This window comes from Dromaius novaehollandiae, chromosome 3 (assembly GCF_036370855.1).
Source record: "Dromaius novaehollandiae isolate bDroNov1 chromosome 3, bDroNov1.hap1, whole genome shotgun sequence".
NCBI classification, from domain to species: domain Eukaryota; kingdom Metazoa; phylum Chordata; class Aves; order Casuariiformes; family Dromaiidae; genus Dromaius; species Dromaius novaehollandiae.
In genome coordinates, this window is record NC_088100.1 from 118800332 (window position 1) to 118814683 (window position 14352).

Consider the following 14352-nt stretch of genomic DNA (forward strand, 5'->3'; position numbering starts at 1 on the left):
AGAAAGAGAGCTGTGGATCAGATGCAAGTAGTCAAGCATGTAAAGAAGAGAGAGGCTGTGTTTGAAGACTAAACAGTTTTACTATGTCAAGTCAAAAGCCCCTTTAGGGCTCACTTCTGTTTATTCTGTGTAGTTTCAAGATTGCTAATCTGAAATTAATTCAACAGTGATTTCACATACTTCCCTGTCTGAAACCACCATTTTCTTCTATTTAAAATAGATACTTTTATCTGTCTTCTGCATCAAAAATGCTCCCAAATGGTGAAGCAAATCCTGTACAGCATCCTGCTCAGTGCACATATTGAACAGACTGAAAAAGAGAAGTTATTCTTTGCTATTTGGATAGCTAAGCTACATAAGAATTCTGTTCCTTCTGCCCAGTGGGTGTTTGTGTTTATTTAAAGACCTACCCTTCACTTAAACTATCTTTAGATGAAATAATTGAGTGCTGTTAATAGCTCTGAGGATATTGGAGAATGAATTTTCTAGCCAGTGTGTTTCTCTGTGGCCAAATGACATGGTGTCAGCTTTCTGTGTGAAGCACTTGTTATTTTAACATTATTTCTGGCAATTTGAATACTGTAGAATGTTGTATCAACAAAGTGTCTATTAAACTGCAATGTACAGTGATGCTTTGAAGCATCTGGCAGATGCTTTATTGGTGAAACACTAACTATGAAAGCATCTAGATAATATTGTGACCAACTGATGATTCCTGTACTCCTCTATGACAGTTTTTATTTAAAAAATAACTTAGTGAAACTAATTAGTATGTCTCTCTCATCATAAAAGCTATGAAGTCAAATAAAACACATTATCTTTTCTCATACCAAGGTCTCTATGCAGCAGAATGTTCAAGGAAAAATTAATTAATACTGTTGCTTGAGATGAAGCAGAAATGCATGCTGAGAGTTCACGTTCTGTTGTATTTTACTGTTTCACCTCTTGAAATATGTGTGCTAAGTTACTGAATAGGTGGATTTTAAACCCTCATCACCGCAAAATGTCGGAGCAATGTCCCACGCTCCCCATGAACTTCAGGCTAGTAATAGTATGCATACAGTAAATTGGCTTTGAGTTGTTACCATGGCAGCCAGCTTGTTACCTTCATCCTTTGTAATTTTGGTTGTTGTGATACTATTTTTTCCTCCCAGGATGAAGAAGCTGTGAGAAAACTGACAGTGGGTGCTGGGACTAAATCAAAACTTGCTAAGTCAATCCAGGAGCTTATTAAGATGATCTTTGATGTGGAGAGCATGAAGAAAGCAATGGTGGAATTTGAGGTGACCACACATGTTCATGTTTTCTGCTTCTACCCCTCCTTTCTTTCTTTACATCATAACCAGGAGCAAGTTCTTTGCAATCCAGGGTACAACATATTTGTCAGAAATCAGTGCGAGTTTTAGAACAGCCTTAAAATTAGGGGGGCTGCACTACCACTAATTTAGCTTGCAAATGAGCAGGTTGCTGAGGCTTGAGATATGCTGCCAGCTGATACATGCACTAATGTGCTTTCACAAATTCCATTTCCCCGTCTGAACTGGGCCAAATCCAAGATTTTTTTTTTTGTAATATTTCTGATTTGTTCTAGTGGTAACCTCTTTTCCTTTTTTTTTTTTTTTTTTTTTTTTTTCCCCCTTCCTCTTGTCCTCCATAATTCATGGTCCATACTTAGAACAGGCTTTCAGAGAATGGTCTGGTAGCATCATCTGCCTCTTTCCTTGCAGAGAAATAGTTTTACTGTTGTTCAAAGATCCTGCAGATTTTTATTTGATGCAGCCATTCAGACTGGTTTAATTCTAAACTACAAATTTCAGTTTTCTTAACCAGATTAGTTAGCCTGCTCTAAGGCTTCATATATAAATAGCTGTTATTTGCTCTTCAGGTCAGTATTTTGCATATCCCCTTTCCAGAACAAGCTTCACACTATTTTGTACAGCTTACCTGCATGCCTTCAGATGTCTTGCTTACGTTCCATAGTGCCTAGGGTTAGCTGTGTTCTCCTGTATCTTCAAGAGTTTAGGTCCAGGTCTTTTAAAACATTAATTCTTCATAACCGGAACCGGCTAAAGACTCTGGACTGATCATCTGATGTCATCTGGCTTTGTAGAAATCTGTTGAAACTACGTTAATTTACACCAGCTGCAGATCTATGGGAGACCTGGGAGTCCAGATGGGACTGTCTTCCTACTAGATTTGTCTTCCTGTACTGCTGCTGCTGAACAGCTGTTTTTCTTTAGAGGAAATAATGTTTCTACTAGTTAAAGGTTTCTGTGCATCCTCCCAAAAGGGCTGCTTGGTTCCTTTAATCAGCCTGTTCTCATGTAATTCACTCTATCCAGGCACACACTCTGCCAAAACTGTAGCAGGTTGTTAGTCTTTCCATTACTTGCCAATGGGTTTCACTGATAAACTTTTCTTCCTGTTTTGAATTTACCTTTTAAGAATTTTTCCTCACCAAATGTATAGAGTTTTAATACAATTCTCCATGTCACTGCGTTGCATGACACAGCTGGTTAGAGGTCTTGAGTCTGTGCTATTCTAGTGTGGTGTCCCCTCTTGCCTGGGTTGAGGGTAAACATCTCCCTTGCCCCTCATGACAATCTCTGTGCACACAGCTGTGCTCTGGAGGTAACTTCATGCTACAGTCAATACATCTGGCAGCAATTGCAGTACTGTTTTAGGCCCAGCCCCTGTGCTCTTTTGACATGTCTGATGGTACAGCTTTGGGTGCAGTGTAGCTTCCTATGGGAGGTTAGCTCTGCAGGGCTGTTGTCTCCTATGGCTCACAGCAGGGGAACAAGCTCCAGCCTTCTGGCTGGTTGTAGACTCTGTAGGAGGCTGTTACTGGTCTACTAGATCTCGTTGTTGGGGAATATATCAGTTCAGTATAGGTATCCACAGCTATTCTGTGCATCCATATTAAATAGCACATCATTTACAAATCTGTTACGGTTTTTTTTCAGCTAATAATTAGGTAACATGAATGGATGGTGCTTAACAAGAAAGGTTGATAGTTGGCAGTATCTGCTTGTCCAAAAAGTTGGGGAACTACAAATCTATTACAAGTTGCTTTATATCAGGTTATTAACCTTTGTTTTGTGCCTCTCCAAAAGCATCCCCAAGACACTATCAGTTTTGAAGCCTGTCTTCTCTATTGTACTTCATCTGGGCTCTTCTTAATGTCTGGCTATATTTGTGCTTAGCTGCAAATAAAAGTGAAGGTTCTCGTACACCCAGTACAGGGTGGAAATCTTCATACAAACTTACTTCAGAACTTTCACAGCAAGTCTCTGTAGCTTTCTGCATTCAGCTTGTGTTAAAGACTTGCATACAGCTGTGTTTCTTAACTTCACAGTGAACAAATAATGTGGAACTTATCCAAATAGTAGATGAAATATTCAGTTTCCTAGGTTCTCCTGTCCTTGAGCTGAATCTTAAACCCATCACTTTAAGTAAACGCTCATTTGACCTGCAAGGTTTATGGTGAATATTGTTGGAGTCCAGAGTGTGTATGTATGGTCTCTGTAAAACATTCAGTTGGAGTGGAGTTTTTTGCATGCTTTTTCATTCAGAAGGATTGTGCAAGAAGATGTAATGCAAATCTGAAAGTGTCCCAAATTCCAGTGATACAAAAGCAACCTCAACAGAACTTGGGGAGTGACTGAGAGGTAAATCTGTGAGTTAAGACTGGAGGGACCATTTGCTTGCACAGCGAGGGAGCAATGTTACCTTGCTGGTGGCTTACGAAAGCAACAGCAACTTCTAAAATAAATCAGTGGATAAAATGCAGGCAACGAAGACGTCACTTTTAACTTAATGGCATTATTCTCTTCACTTTTGGGTAGGAAGCATCTTGTAACCTCTTTGCCTTTGGCCCTTGGTAATATTAGGGTAAAGTTGAGGCCTGGAAGAGAGTGTCTAGGCTGTATCTAGAGGAAATCTTCACAGCAGCTTGTTCTATCTTATGAACAAGAATTATTTCATTGAGATTGCCTCTTTAATGGTCAGCACAAAAGGTATGGTTACTGAAGTGATTCAGGAATGCCTCTGACACCAGAGCAATGTTAAACTTCTAGGCAGATGCTTTTTACCCTATTTTTGTGTTGCTTTAGCATGTTAGTTTAGTTTCCTATTACAGTATTCCTTTGTTTATAGGAAGACTTCTCTGTAACATGCACTGTTCTTCTGACATCATTCCTCAATCCATAGAGATTAATACCAAGTCTCAAATGTTTCCGTTCTTTGTATGGTGAATCCTGCCAGGAGAGACAGGACAAGGAATGTTGCAATGGTTTTGTTGTAGTGAAATCCTATTTTAATTGTTTAAATCTTCATCAGATTGACCTCCAGAAGATGCCACTGGGAAAACTGAGCAAGCGACAGATCCAGAGTGCGTACTCCATCCTTAACGAGGTTCAGCAGGTGAGCATGAAGCAGATGTTAGAGCAAGGGGGGAATTCAGAAGTTGTTCTGGACTTAAAGGGGTGGTTGCTGAGAGGTGTGTGTGTGTTAGAGGTTGCATTTCTTTTGCATAACTTGTAACAGGGAGAGGGTACACACTTAAAAACAAACAAGAAAGCCTTTTTATTGAAAGTTAAATAATTATTGGTTTGGATAAAGATCTGTGCTGTTAATCAGAATATTTGGAGAAGAGGACATGGTTTCAATGTGTAACCGATTAGTTCTTTTCGTTGTTGTAATAGTTTGGGCAGCATTTGTATCTCTTATACTTTCTAGCGCAAGCTTGAGGCTGAGCCAAACTTGCTACTGGCATAAATGAGAGTTGAGCAAAAGGAAGCCAGCGTCTTGATCTAGTAGGAAGCTGGTGGTGCCACCCCAGAGAAGTCTGTCTGAGGATGAGAGTACAAGTTAAGCTGAAACAGGGAAGGATCTGGCTTGGTGACATTACTGTTTGTTATACGTCATGACCCAGCCCATTCCAAGAAACACTAGATATTATTGCTTAAACAAGTTGCAGAAGTATACCAGCGTACCCTTGGGATCCTGGGCGAGGTATAGGTACAGGAAGTTCTTTTTGAATTGTTAAAATAGACTGGAACCTGCCTAACATGTGCACCCATTCATATCTAAAAGTCCTTCTGCCTTCCAGAAGACATAATCCTCGTCAGATTTTCTCATATCAGAAATTGTATATTTCTGTGCAAATATTATGAATTAAGATGTGAAAACCAATTTAATAGTCTTGCCCCTTTTAGTCTTATATGAGTTTCAGCATTAAACCTATTTGCATTGCTGCTTCTTTTTGTTAGTCCTGAAGTATCTTGTGTGCATCTATTGCTATGGAGATTTTTTCTGCAGTACTCAGTGTTTTCCTTTGCTGCTTGTTGTCTTGTCTAGGCAGTTTCTGACAGTGGTTCTGAATCCCAGATCTTGGACCTCTCCAACCGCTTCTACACGCTGATTCCTCATGACTTTGGGATGAAGAAACCACCTCTCCTAAATAATTTAGAATACATTCAGGTATTGACTAGAAACAGTATGTTGATTGCAGGCAGCAGGTCTGAAATCAGACATCTAATGCAAAGAATTCCTGAGATTTGAAAGGGGTGGATAAACTTGGTTTTCTTCAGAATATTCTATATATAAAAAATATATTTTACATATATCTTGTAAATATTTTTATATAGAGAATGCAACTCCTGGTCATACCAGGGGGTCAGTAAATAAGCAAGTTTCTTATGTCACTAATGTTGCTAAAATTGGCACAGAGGATGTTCAGTCACCTTTTGAAAAGAAGCATCTCTTGCAATCTACAGAGACTCTGGGCTAAACTCGCCTTTAGTGTGTATTGGGTGCAACCCCTTAGCTTTCCTCTGGGGCAGAGCCTTGGTTTCGAAGCTGAATCTTTTGCTGTGCATTCATTTATTCATTTTTCTCTTTCCACCAGAAGTGCTGAGATGCTGCAACCCACGTTGAAGTCATTGGCAAACCCAATAGGCTTCCTATTTGGATAGAGGGGTGACAGTTGAGAAACTAAGTACTGCAGCTTGAAAAATCTGTCCTGACTACTGAGGGCTCCCATGCTCTTATTATTATTGGCACCTTTGCCAAGTGGTCTAGTTAAATAAAACCTAATGAAAGAGGGGAAAACTGATGGTGTAATAGGGAGTTTGGAGGGAGGGAAGGAAGGAATAGTGTTGTAAAAGCTAGATGACACTGGAAGGAAACCCTGTCTGCCACTAAGGCTAACACTGATGTAAGATCTTTCCACCAGCCTGGCTGTACGTGTGGTAGGAGTTCTAACACTGGCAACTGCTAGTGTAAGGATTTTCCTTTGCTACACAACTCACTGCAGACACAAAACCAGCTGCCTTTTCAATTTCTTTTTCTGCTTCATGAACGCTGCAGAAGATTGTGATTGGCAGGGCAAGCCTGTATACAGTGAATTTAGACCTCTAGGCTTGTTTTCTTTGTCCTTTCTTTGTCCTTTGTTCATCACCTTTTTCAGACTCCTTTAATGGTAATGTGTGGTTGCTATGGCCAGAGACCGCTGCTTTGTTAGTATCCGGAAACAATATCTGGCAACTTACTTGTCTGCATTACCTGCAGAGTGTTTTTGAGAAAAGATTTCAAGTTGCTCTCCTTCTTGCATTTTTTTTAGTGCCTTCAGAATAAACATCAGGTGTCCTGTTTGAGCTCCTTGTATTAACCAAACCCTCTTGTTTCTCTGGCAGGATGACTGTGAGACTTGCAGTGTTGTTAGGTGGCAGTGCTTTGCCAGTGATTTACATATGCTTTTATAATTTGGGGTACTCTGGAGTTGTTCTGAACATGTCAAAGGCACAAATGAAATAACTTCTTTAAATTATTCAGGCTAAAGTGCAGATGTTGGACAACCTGCTTGATATTGAGGTTGCCTATAGCCTTCTCAGAGGTGGAAATGAAGATGGAGATAAAGACCCAATTGACATCAACTACGAAAAGCTCCGAACTGATATTAAGGTAAAGGAAATGAAAGGAGTGACCATGAATACAAGCTGATGACCTGTTAGTTTGGAGTATAACAGGTCGACTGAACTGTAAGTGAACGTGCTGGAGCGGGTCCAGCAAAGGGCCACTGAGATGATTAAGGGATTGGAGCCTCTGACAAATGAGGAGAGGCTGAGAGAGCTGGACTGTTCAGCTGAGAGAGGAGAAGGCTCCGGGAGGGGGAATCTTATCAAGGTGTATAAATACCTGATGGGGAGGAGTGGAGAAGATGGAGCCAGACTCCTCTCAGTGTTGCCTAGTGACAGAACAAGAGGCAATGGGCAAAAATTGAAACACAGGAAATTCTGTCTTAAACTTTTTTTAAAAAAAAAAATTTGCTGTGAGAGTGTTCAAATGCTGAAAGAGATTGGCTGGAGAGGTGGTGGAGTCTGCATCCTTGGAGACATTGCAAATCCAGCTGGACACGGCCTTGGACAACCTGCTCTAGCTGACCTTTCTCTGAGCAGGGGGTTGGTCTAAACCATCTCCAAAGGCGCCTTCCAACCTCAACCATTCTTTGATTCAAAGTGCTCTCTCACACAACTACTCCAGCTAGGAATAAATTCCTACCTAAATGATATAATACAGAGGAGGCTTATACTGGGGAGTTGCAAGCTTAGGGTAGATATCCTCAAATGTTGTAACAGGCCTGCTAGCTTGTATTTCAAAGGAATTTTTCTTGTTCTCTTCTCTGCAGGTGGTTGACAAAGATTCAGAAGAAGCCAAGATTATAAAACAATATGTGAAAAATACACATGCTGCTACTCACAATGCGTATGACCTCAAAGTTGTGGACGTAAGTTTTCGAAGAATGTGGAAATACTGGGGTTTCATTATGTAAAAATTGACTTATATACGTTACTTGTTTGGGGGGGGGTTATTATTTTTGAGTAGCTTCTCAAGTTTGTTTTGTTGAAAGAATGGCTTGATAGACTATTAAGGATAGCAAAAGCCTAGGCAAACAGCTGAGTCTAAGCTCACTGAGGTGTCTTGCTTTTGGGATGTTTTTTTTAATTTTAACTGGCCTCAAAGAAAGGGTGGGGGAAGGGGATTGCCTTCTAAAGCTGAGGCTTAGTTCCTAAAATGATCTTCCAGAAAGCTACCATTTCATGAGAATCCTGTAGGGAAAGTGGAGGAATAATCAACAAGTACGGTATGATCAAAGCTAGCATGACATAGCAGATTGCAAATACTAAATACCTTTCAGATCAGTTTTCTAGCAGATTAATTTATATTCATGATTGAGTGATTTTCATCTGCTTAGTTGCATGAAGGTAATGGTTTATTTGCTTGCTTATTTGTTTTTTCTTCTCCTATCCCATTTTGAATTGAAGATCTTCAGGATTGAACGTGAAGGAGAGAGTCAGCGGTACAAGCCATTTAAGCAGCTTCATAATCGCCAACTGCTGTGGCACGGTTCCCGCACTACCAACTTTGCTGGTATCCTCTCGCAGGGTCTCCGGATAGCTCCTCCTGAAGCTCCTGTGGTACGTGAAGCAGATGCCTTCTCTGACTTTCATCCTTGTGACCAGAGATGGCCACAGTCAGAGGGAGCATAACTATGAGAGTTTTTGGGTGAGGAGGACCTGATGTTATCCCTGAACATGCACATACTGTTGAGTGTCAAGAGTGGCTGCTGACCAGTGGCTGCAAAAGCTTGTGTCACAGCTTTGTTCTCCTGGGAGTCCCCAGGTGGGTTCAATGCTGCCTTTATATTATTGTCCCAATTTTTTTTTCTCTCTCTCTCTCTCTCTTTCTCCCTCTCTCCTTTCTTTGCTGCTTCCAGACCGGTTACATGTTTGGGAAGGGCATCTATTTTGCAGACATGGTATCCAAGAGTGCCAACTACTGTCACACATCTCAGGCTGATCCCATAGGCCTAATACTACTGGGAGAAGTTGCCCTTGGAAATATGTAAGTAACTTGTGAAGAGCATTTGCCAAACTTAGTAACTTACCACAGTAGAAGGTGATGCTGAAATAGCAAGCCTTTTCTTCGGAGCGAAAAAGAGTACTTTGTATTTCCTTAAAAAATAGGGGTTTTGGGGGGGGGGGTGTTTTTGTTTTGTTTTTTTGAGAGAGAATTATTTGGGGAAAAAGTCAGTGGTGCTGGTCTAGAATGTTGTATTAAATGCAAATATCATTAAAATTGATAACTGAGACAAAGAAGAAATACGGCAGCTCTAATAATGCTATGTTCCAAAATAGAATTTATGTTAACTTTCTTATTAACTCACTATAAACTGAAGCCTGAAAAAAATGTGCTTTTTCACCAAGATGGTTTAAGATGAATGTAAAATGCTGTTACGTGTTCTTTGTGCTGTCCAGGTACGAGCTAAAGAATGCTTCTCACATAACAAAGTTGCCGAAGGGAAAACACAGTGTGAAAGGTAAGCATTAGCTGTTGTCATTGGTAGTCTATTATTCATGGCAAACTTTTATCTTGTGGCTCTCTGCTTAGTGAAGAGAACTGTAGTCATTTCATAACTGTTCTTTCTTTAAGAGTTTGCATAATGTTGCCTTATAGTTGCATCTGTAGGTATGTATATAATGTTTTTTTAGATAGAAGATAGTGCACCTGAAAGCATAAGAAGGAAGCTATCAGGTTGCCTAAAGTTCAGGAGGAGACTTTCATTTGATGTTACACAAGAGAATAAGTAAGGTGCATTCTCCAACTTCTTGCTCGCTTTCAGAGTGACAATACAGTGTATTTTAGAAGAAAGATGAGAGGTTTGATAGATCAGAAGAATAATTGTTTAGCTTTCAAAGTGCCTTAGAAGCTCTGAGAGAAAGGAAAGGCTAATAGTAAAAGTTCAGGTGGAAGAGCTGTTCTCATTACGTTTCTATCAGTAAAAAGTATCAGTATATTGCACTGAAAAAGAAGATGAGAGAGAATACTTAGTTCTCTAAATCAAGAAAAAAAAGGTAATCATGACTATCTTCTGTTCAGAGATGGGAGAACAGTAACATTCAGTAATGAGTGGCTTTTCTCAAACTGTTCATTTTGATAGTCTTGAAAAATCAGCTGCCTAAAATAGAATAAAATATGACTTAGCATCTTTTACAATGCATACTACTCACACTATGAATGTCAAATTAGATTTGTATTGAGGAGTTTAAAGAGGATAAGAACTAGTTTGTTATACTTCCTTGAAAGTGTTACAATGTGCACATATTCATTAATGGAGCTAGGATATGAGAACTCTAAGGATAGTCTGATCCATCTGTTTTGATTGTCTAACCTGTATGATCAAAGGAAACAAAGTCTAAAATTCTCACTTTTAATGTGGCAGTTACTACTACCACAGATATGGTTATGCTGAATTGAATAAATATTCTATATCCTTTGCACTCTTTTTAAGATACTTTTGCTCTTTGTCAGCATTTGACAATACCAGCAAAGTAATACTTGGCTGGCCAAGTCATTTGCTTCATGTACAAAGTCTGTTTGCCTTCTAGACTTGTAACTAATGCTTTTTCCCTTTCTAGGCTTGGGCAAAACTGCACCTGATCCTACAGCCACTACCACCCTGGATGGTGTAGAGGTTCCCTTAGGGAATGGGATTTCAACGGGAATTAATGATACCTGTCTTCTGTATAATGAGTATCCTTTGCTACTGTGCTTGCTGCACTGTGTGTCTCAGTGTCACGGAGTTTAGCAGGACATAGTTCCAGTATCAGTCAGAAGATTTGGCAGAAAGTGTTTTGTTTCTTTTATGTCTCCTGTAGAGTGCTCAGACAATTTAGAGTCTTTTTCCCAGGGGAGATGACTTTAAAATTGTCACACTTTGTCATACTGCAAAAGAGGAAAAATGCATGCAGCAAATAGCTGTTTGTGTTGTTTTCTAGTCCCTAACAAAGGCAAGTGCCCTCTACTTCACAAAGAAAAGGGGATGGGGACAGGGAGACAGACCAAATGATGACAGAAAACTACAAATGAAAAAAATAGGATGAGGATCAAAGGGTTGAGGAGGTCAAAGGGACCTGGGGGGTGGGGAGGGGCATGGAGTAGACCTAACCACCCCACCCTTCCCCAGTTTCTTATCTCTCCGGCCTGGTTTCTTCCTCCTGTTGCTGTGGCTGCCCAGCTTGGCCAGGAGGAGATGGGGGAGAAGGCTCCAGGGCTGGATGGAGTCACACAGCTTCTCCTGTGTTCCCCAAACCCTTTGCAAATATTAAGGTAAACCTCAGAATGGCCATCAGAGGTGTAGCTTTTAAACCTCTTTCTAGACAGTTTGAAGTGCCCCCAAATTAATAAATTTACTCCATATTCACAGAAGGTCATGATGCCTAGGATCCCAAGTCAATCTTTTCACTGCCAGTGAAGCAAATAATCCATTAATACAGTCTCTAGGTGGTTTAGAAACTGACTTTTTTCTTGGTGAGTTGTCTTCCTCTTACAAGCAGCCTTGGCGGCAGAACTTACGGCAGTTCTGGCTTTAGTCTTGGATTTTCTTCAGTATAGTGTCTGTCTTGGGCAGGTGATAAAAGGTAATACAGTTAACTATACCTAGTTCAAATAATCTGACATATATCCACTTTGTTTTACGTTGTGCTTAATGAAGATGCTTTTCATCTAATGTTGGAGTTAGAGGTAAGTTTGTGGCCTAAAGCATTGAGGAACAGGTAGGCAAGCTGAAACTGTCTTCTGAAGAAAGTAAACAGTACAGTGCAGTCATAAAATGTTCCAGTGCTGCCAGAAATCGTAGCGCTCTTCTGTGTGATTCCAGTTTGGGTTTTTTAGATGGGGAAATTACGACAAGATTAATGAATTTGTGCTGGAAAATAGCAACAGACCTATAACTAGAAGGTGATGATTCCAGGTCTGGAGGCTACTTTGGTCCACTGTTCAGATAGTGAGAAAGACATTGTGCATTATGTCTCTGGCTGACAAAAGTACAGTGCATATTGAAGTCAGTCCACTTGCCTGTCACTCAGGTTTCTTGCTGCGCCATCATTAATTCTCTTATGTCTGTTCCTGACTATTGTATAAAACACTTTCACGTTCAAAGAAAGTCAAATTTACAGATTCCTGGTTTGAGCTCTTAGAACCACTTAATTGCACAGGCATCTGTATGCTAACTTAAGTTCAGAAGTGAAGTTAGACTGTGTTTAAAGGGTTGGGGTGGTGGGGGCGGTTCTTTTGGTACAACTTGTGTTACTAATATCGACAACTGTATTTTGTTCCTTAACGTTCTTCCCAGGTATATTGTGTATGATGTTGCTCAGGTAAATCTGAAGTACCTGCTGAAACTGAAATTCAACTATAAGACATCGCTCTGGTGAACAATATTTAGAAACCCTGTTAGAGTTATACTGTAGTTACACTATAGCGTTGACTTCTGACATGCTTAAGCATTGACTTCCCTTATCAAGATATCAAAAGAGCTAAACTGCAGAAGAGGTTACTAAATCCTGTTTAGTACAACATGTAGTAAAAGTTTTATATAAAATGTGTGGTAACACATGGAACTGAATTCTGATGAGAATGAGTACCTGGTTTTGTTTTATACCACTTCTAGTTTTTGGGCTATCAAGTATTTCTTTTAATTGACCAAACTGACCAAAAAACTCAAACTTGTGTTTTTAGCCAAACAGAGGTGGGCAATAGCAGGAGAAGGAACTTGAAGGTATTTGCAGATGTTTGCTCTGTTATAGTTCCCTCTTGTTTAAGATACCCCTTTTCAGTTTTCGTTTTGAATAAATGTTAAATGTGCATTTATTTTGAGGTAAAAATAAAAGCTAATTTCATACTAACAGCTTTATGTTTCAGAACTTCCAAATTGTTTTGATTTTTAAGTCATGATTTAAATGTAGTTGGAATGGTTTTAAATATGCCATCTCTTTTGGAAGATCAGATGCCAAACATTACAATCTGTAGTCACACTTCTGCAAGTCATGGTGAAATGAGAACTTGGACTTTCCACTGAGACTTTATCTGTCAACAGTTGGTGTGGTAAACATGGAAAATGAACTTGTGGCTGTTTGAATTTAGTGTTAGCCCCAATAAACCTCCTTTAAATATCTACCTTCAACGTGATGTAAGTTGGTTGTTGTAGACTGCAGTCCTAACAAAGCCGTAAGTTGAGCTTTGGCAGAACAGGACAAGCTTTGCTTGCTCACTGACCTGGAGTAAGGTATGTTGCAAGTCTGGGGTGGTCTTGAACTCTCTGTTGAAACGTCAGTGGAGACTAATATCACAGTGTCCTCATGTGAGTTATTTTTCTCTTAAACCAACTCACTTGTGATAAGCCATTGAGCAATATGGAAGACTTGAATATAGAGTGACCTAAGTTCTTTCTCTTCAAAATTATTTCCCTGAACCACGCACCTTTTCCTGTAGTTGCAGAGGACAAACTGACTAATCCCCAGGGACAATTCTGTGTGGCAGTGCATTCAGTCTCTGCTCTGCTATGAAAGCGCTCATCCTAAGAAGGGACTGTTTGAGCTCATACTACTGCAGCTTCAGTCTTTTGTAGCCTGTGTGGAAAGAGCAGATCTGTTTTCTAAAATGTTGTGATGACCCAGTGCCTTTTGAAAGAGGAGTTCCAAACCAAAGCGGTTGCTTGTGGTGCAGCTGTTTCCAGGACCCCAGAAGGAGAGGAGGATGAGGAGTGGTGGATGGACAACAGAGCTGCTGTCTGAGAGAGAAGGAAATGTGGAAGGACCAGGTGAGTTGTATGACTTGACAGCTGAACGCAAGAGAATCAAATGAGGCTGGCGCTCATGGATTTGAGAGAAAGTGAGAAGAGTGGCCTTTGTCTTGTCGTTCTTCAGTAAAGTTTAACCAGTGACTAATGATTACTTCACTTCCAACAGAAAGTTGTCTTGATCAAGCATTTGAGTGTGATTTTTGTCAGTATCTGGGAGAGAACATGAGAACTGGTTCAGTTTAATTGTGAAGTAGCATTTCTCTTTACCCCCCAAAAACAGGTTACAGTTCAATTTGGGACTAGGGATTAAAGGTAGATTCTTTTGATGACCCCTCTATCACCCTCTATACCAGGGAAGGCTCAAAGTACCCTTTTGCTCTGAGACACTCTTCTCCTGCCCTGGAAGATGGCCGTAAATGTTATGCTACAAAGTGGCACAAAGAGCGCTTTAGGATGCCTGTGGCACTTTCGAGTTATACTTGCATTACAAGCAAGTATCTCCAAAGCTGTCTTTGGCCTAACAAATGCAGCAGTAGAAGATACAGTGGGGTAGGGCTTTCTGAAGAGGCGGTAGGTGCCCTTTGGGGACTGTAGGAAAGTCCTGGTATGCCTGGCCCACTGTGAAGCCTTGTGCTTGTTCCCTCCACCAGGCAGGTTAATGCAAATTCAGGGTGCTGCTTCTCCTGCCAGCTTGTCTGGCTGGAAAG

The 14352-nt window shown here is 40.3% G+C and overlaps 1 protein-coding gene across 1 annotated transcript in view; it reads left to right on the top strand.

Annotated features, from left to right (window-relative positions):
* The window catches only part of PARP1 (poly(ADP-ribose) polymerase 1), a 32106-nt gene extending 19355 nt beyond the window's left edge, over positions 1-12751 (top strand). Inside the window, exons 14-23 of the mRNA XM_026094629.2 lie at positions 1155-1283; positions 4342-4425; positions 5362-5484; positions 6838-6966; positions 7691-7789; positions 8328-8480; positions 8780-8907; positions 9321-9382; positions 10482-10596; positions 12197-12751. Of these exons, the coding sequence (XP_025950414.1) occupies positions 1155-1283; positions 4342-4425; positions 5362-5484; positions 6838-6966; positions 7691-7789; positions 8328-8480; positions 8780-8907; positions 9321-9382; positions 10482-10596; positions 12197-12278 (1104 nt within the window). The 3' untranslated portion in view covers positions 12279-12751. The remainder of the gene's footprint in view (positions 1-1154; positions 1284-4341; positions 4426-5361; positions 5485-6837; positions 6967-7690; positions 7790-8327; positions 8481-8779; positions 8908-9320; positions 9383-10481; positions 10597-12196) is intronic.
* The last annotated feature ends 1601 nt before the right edge of the window (positions 12752-14352 follow it).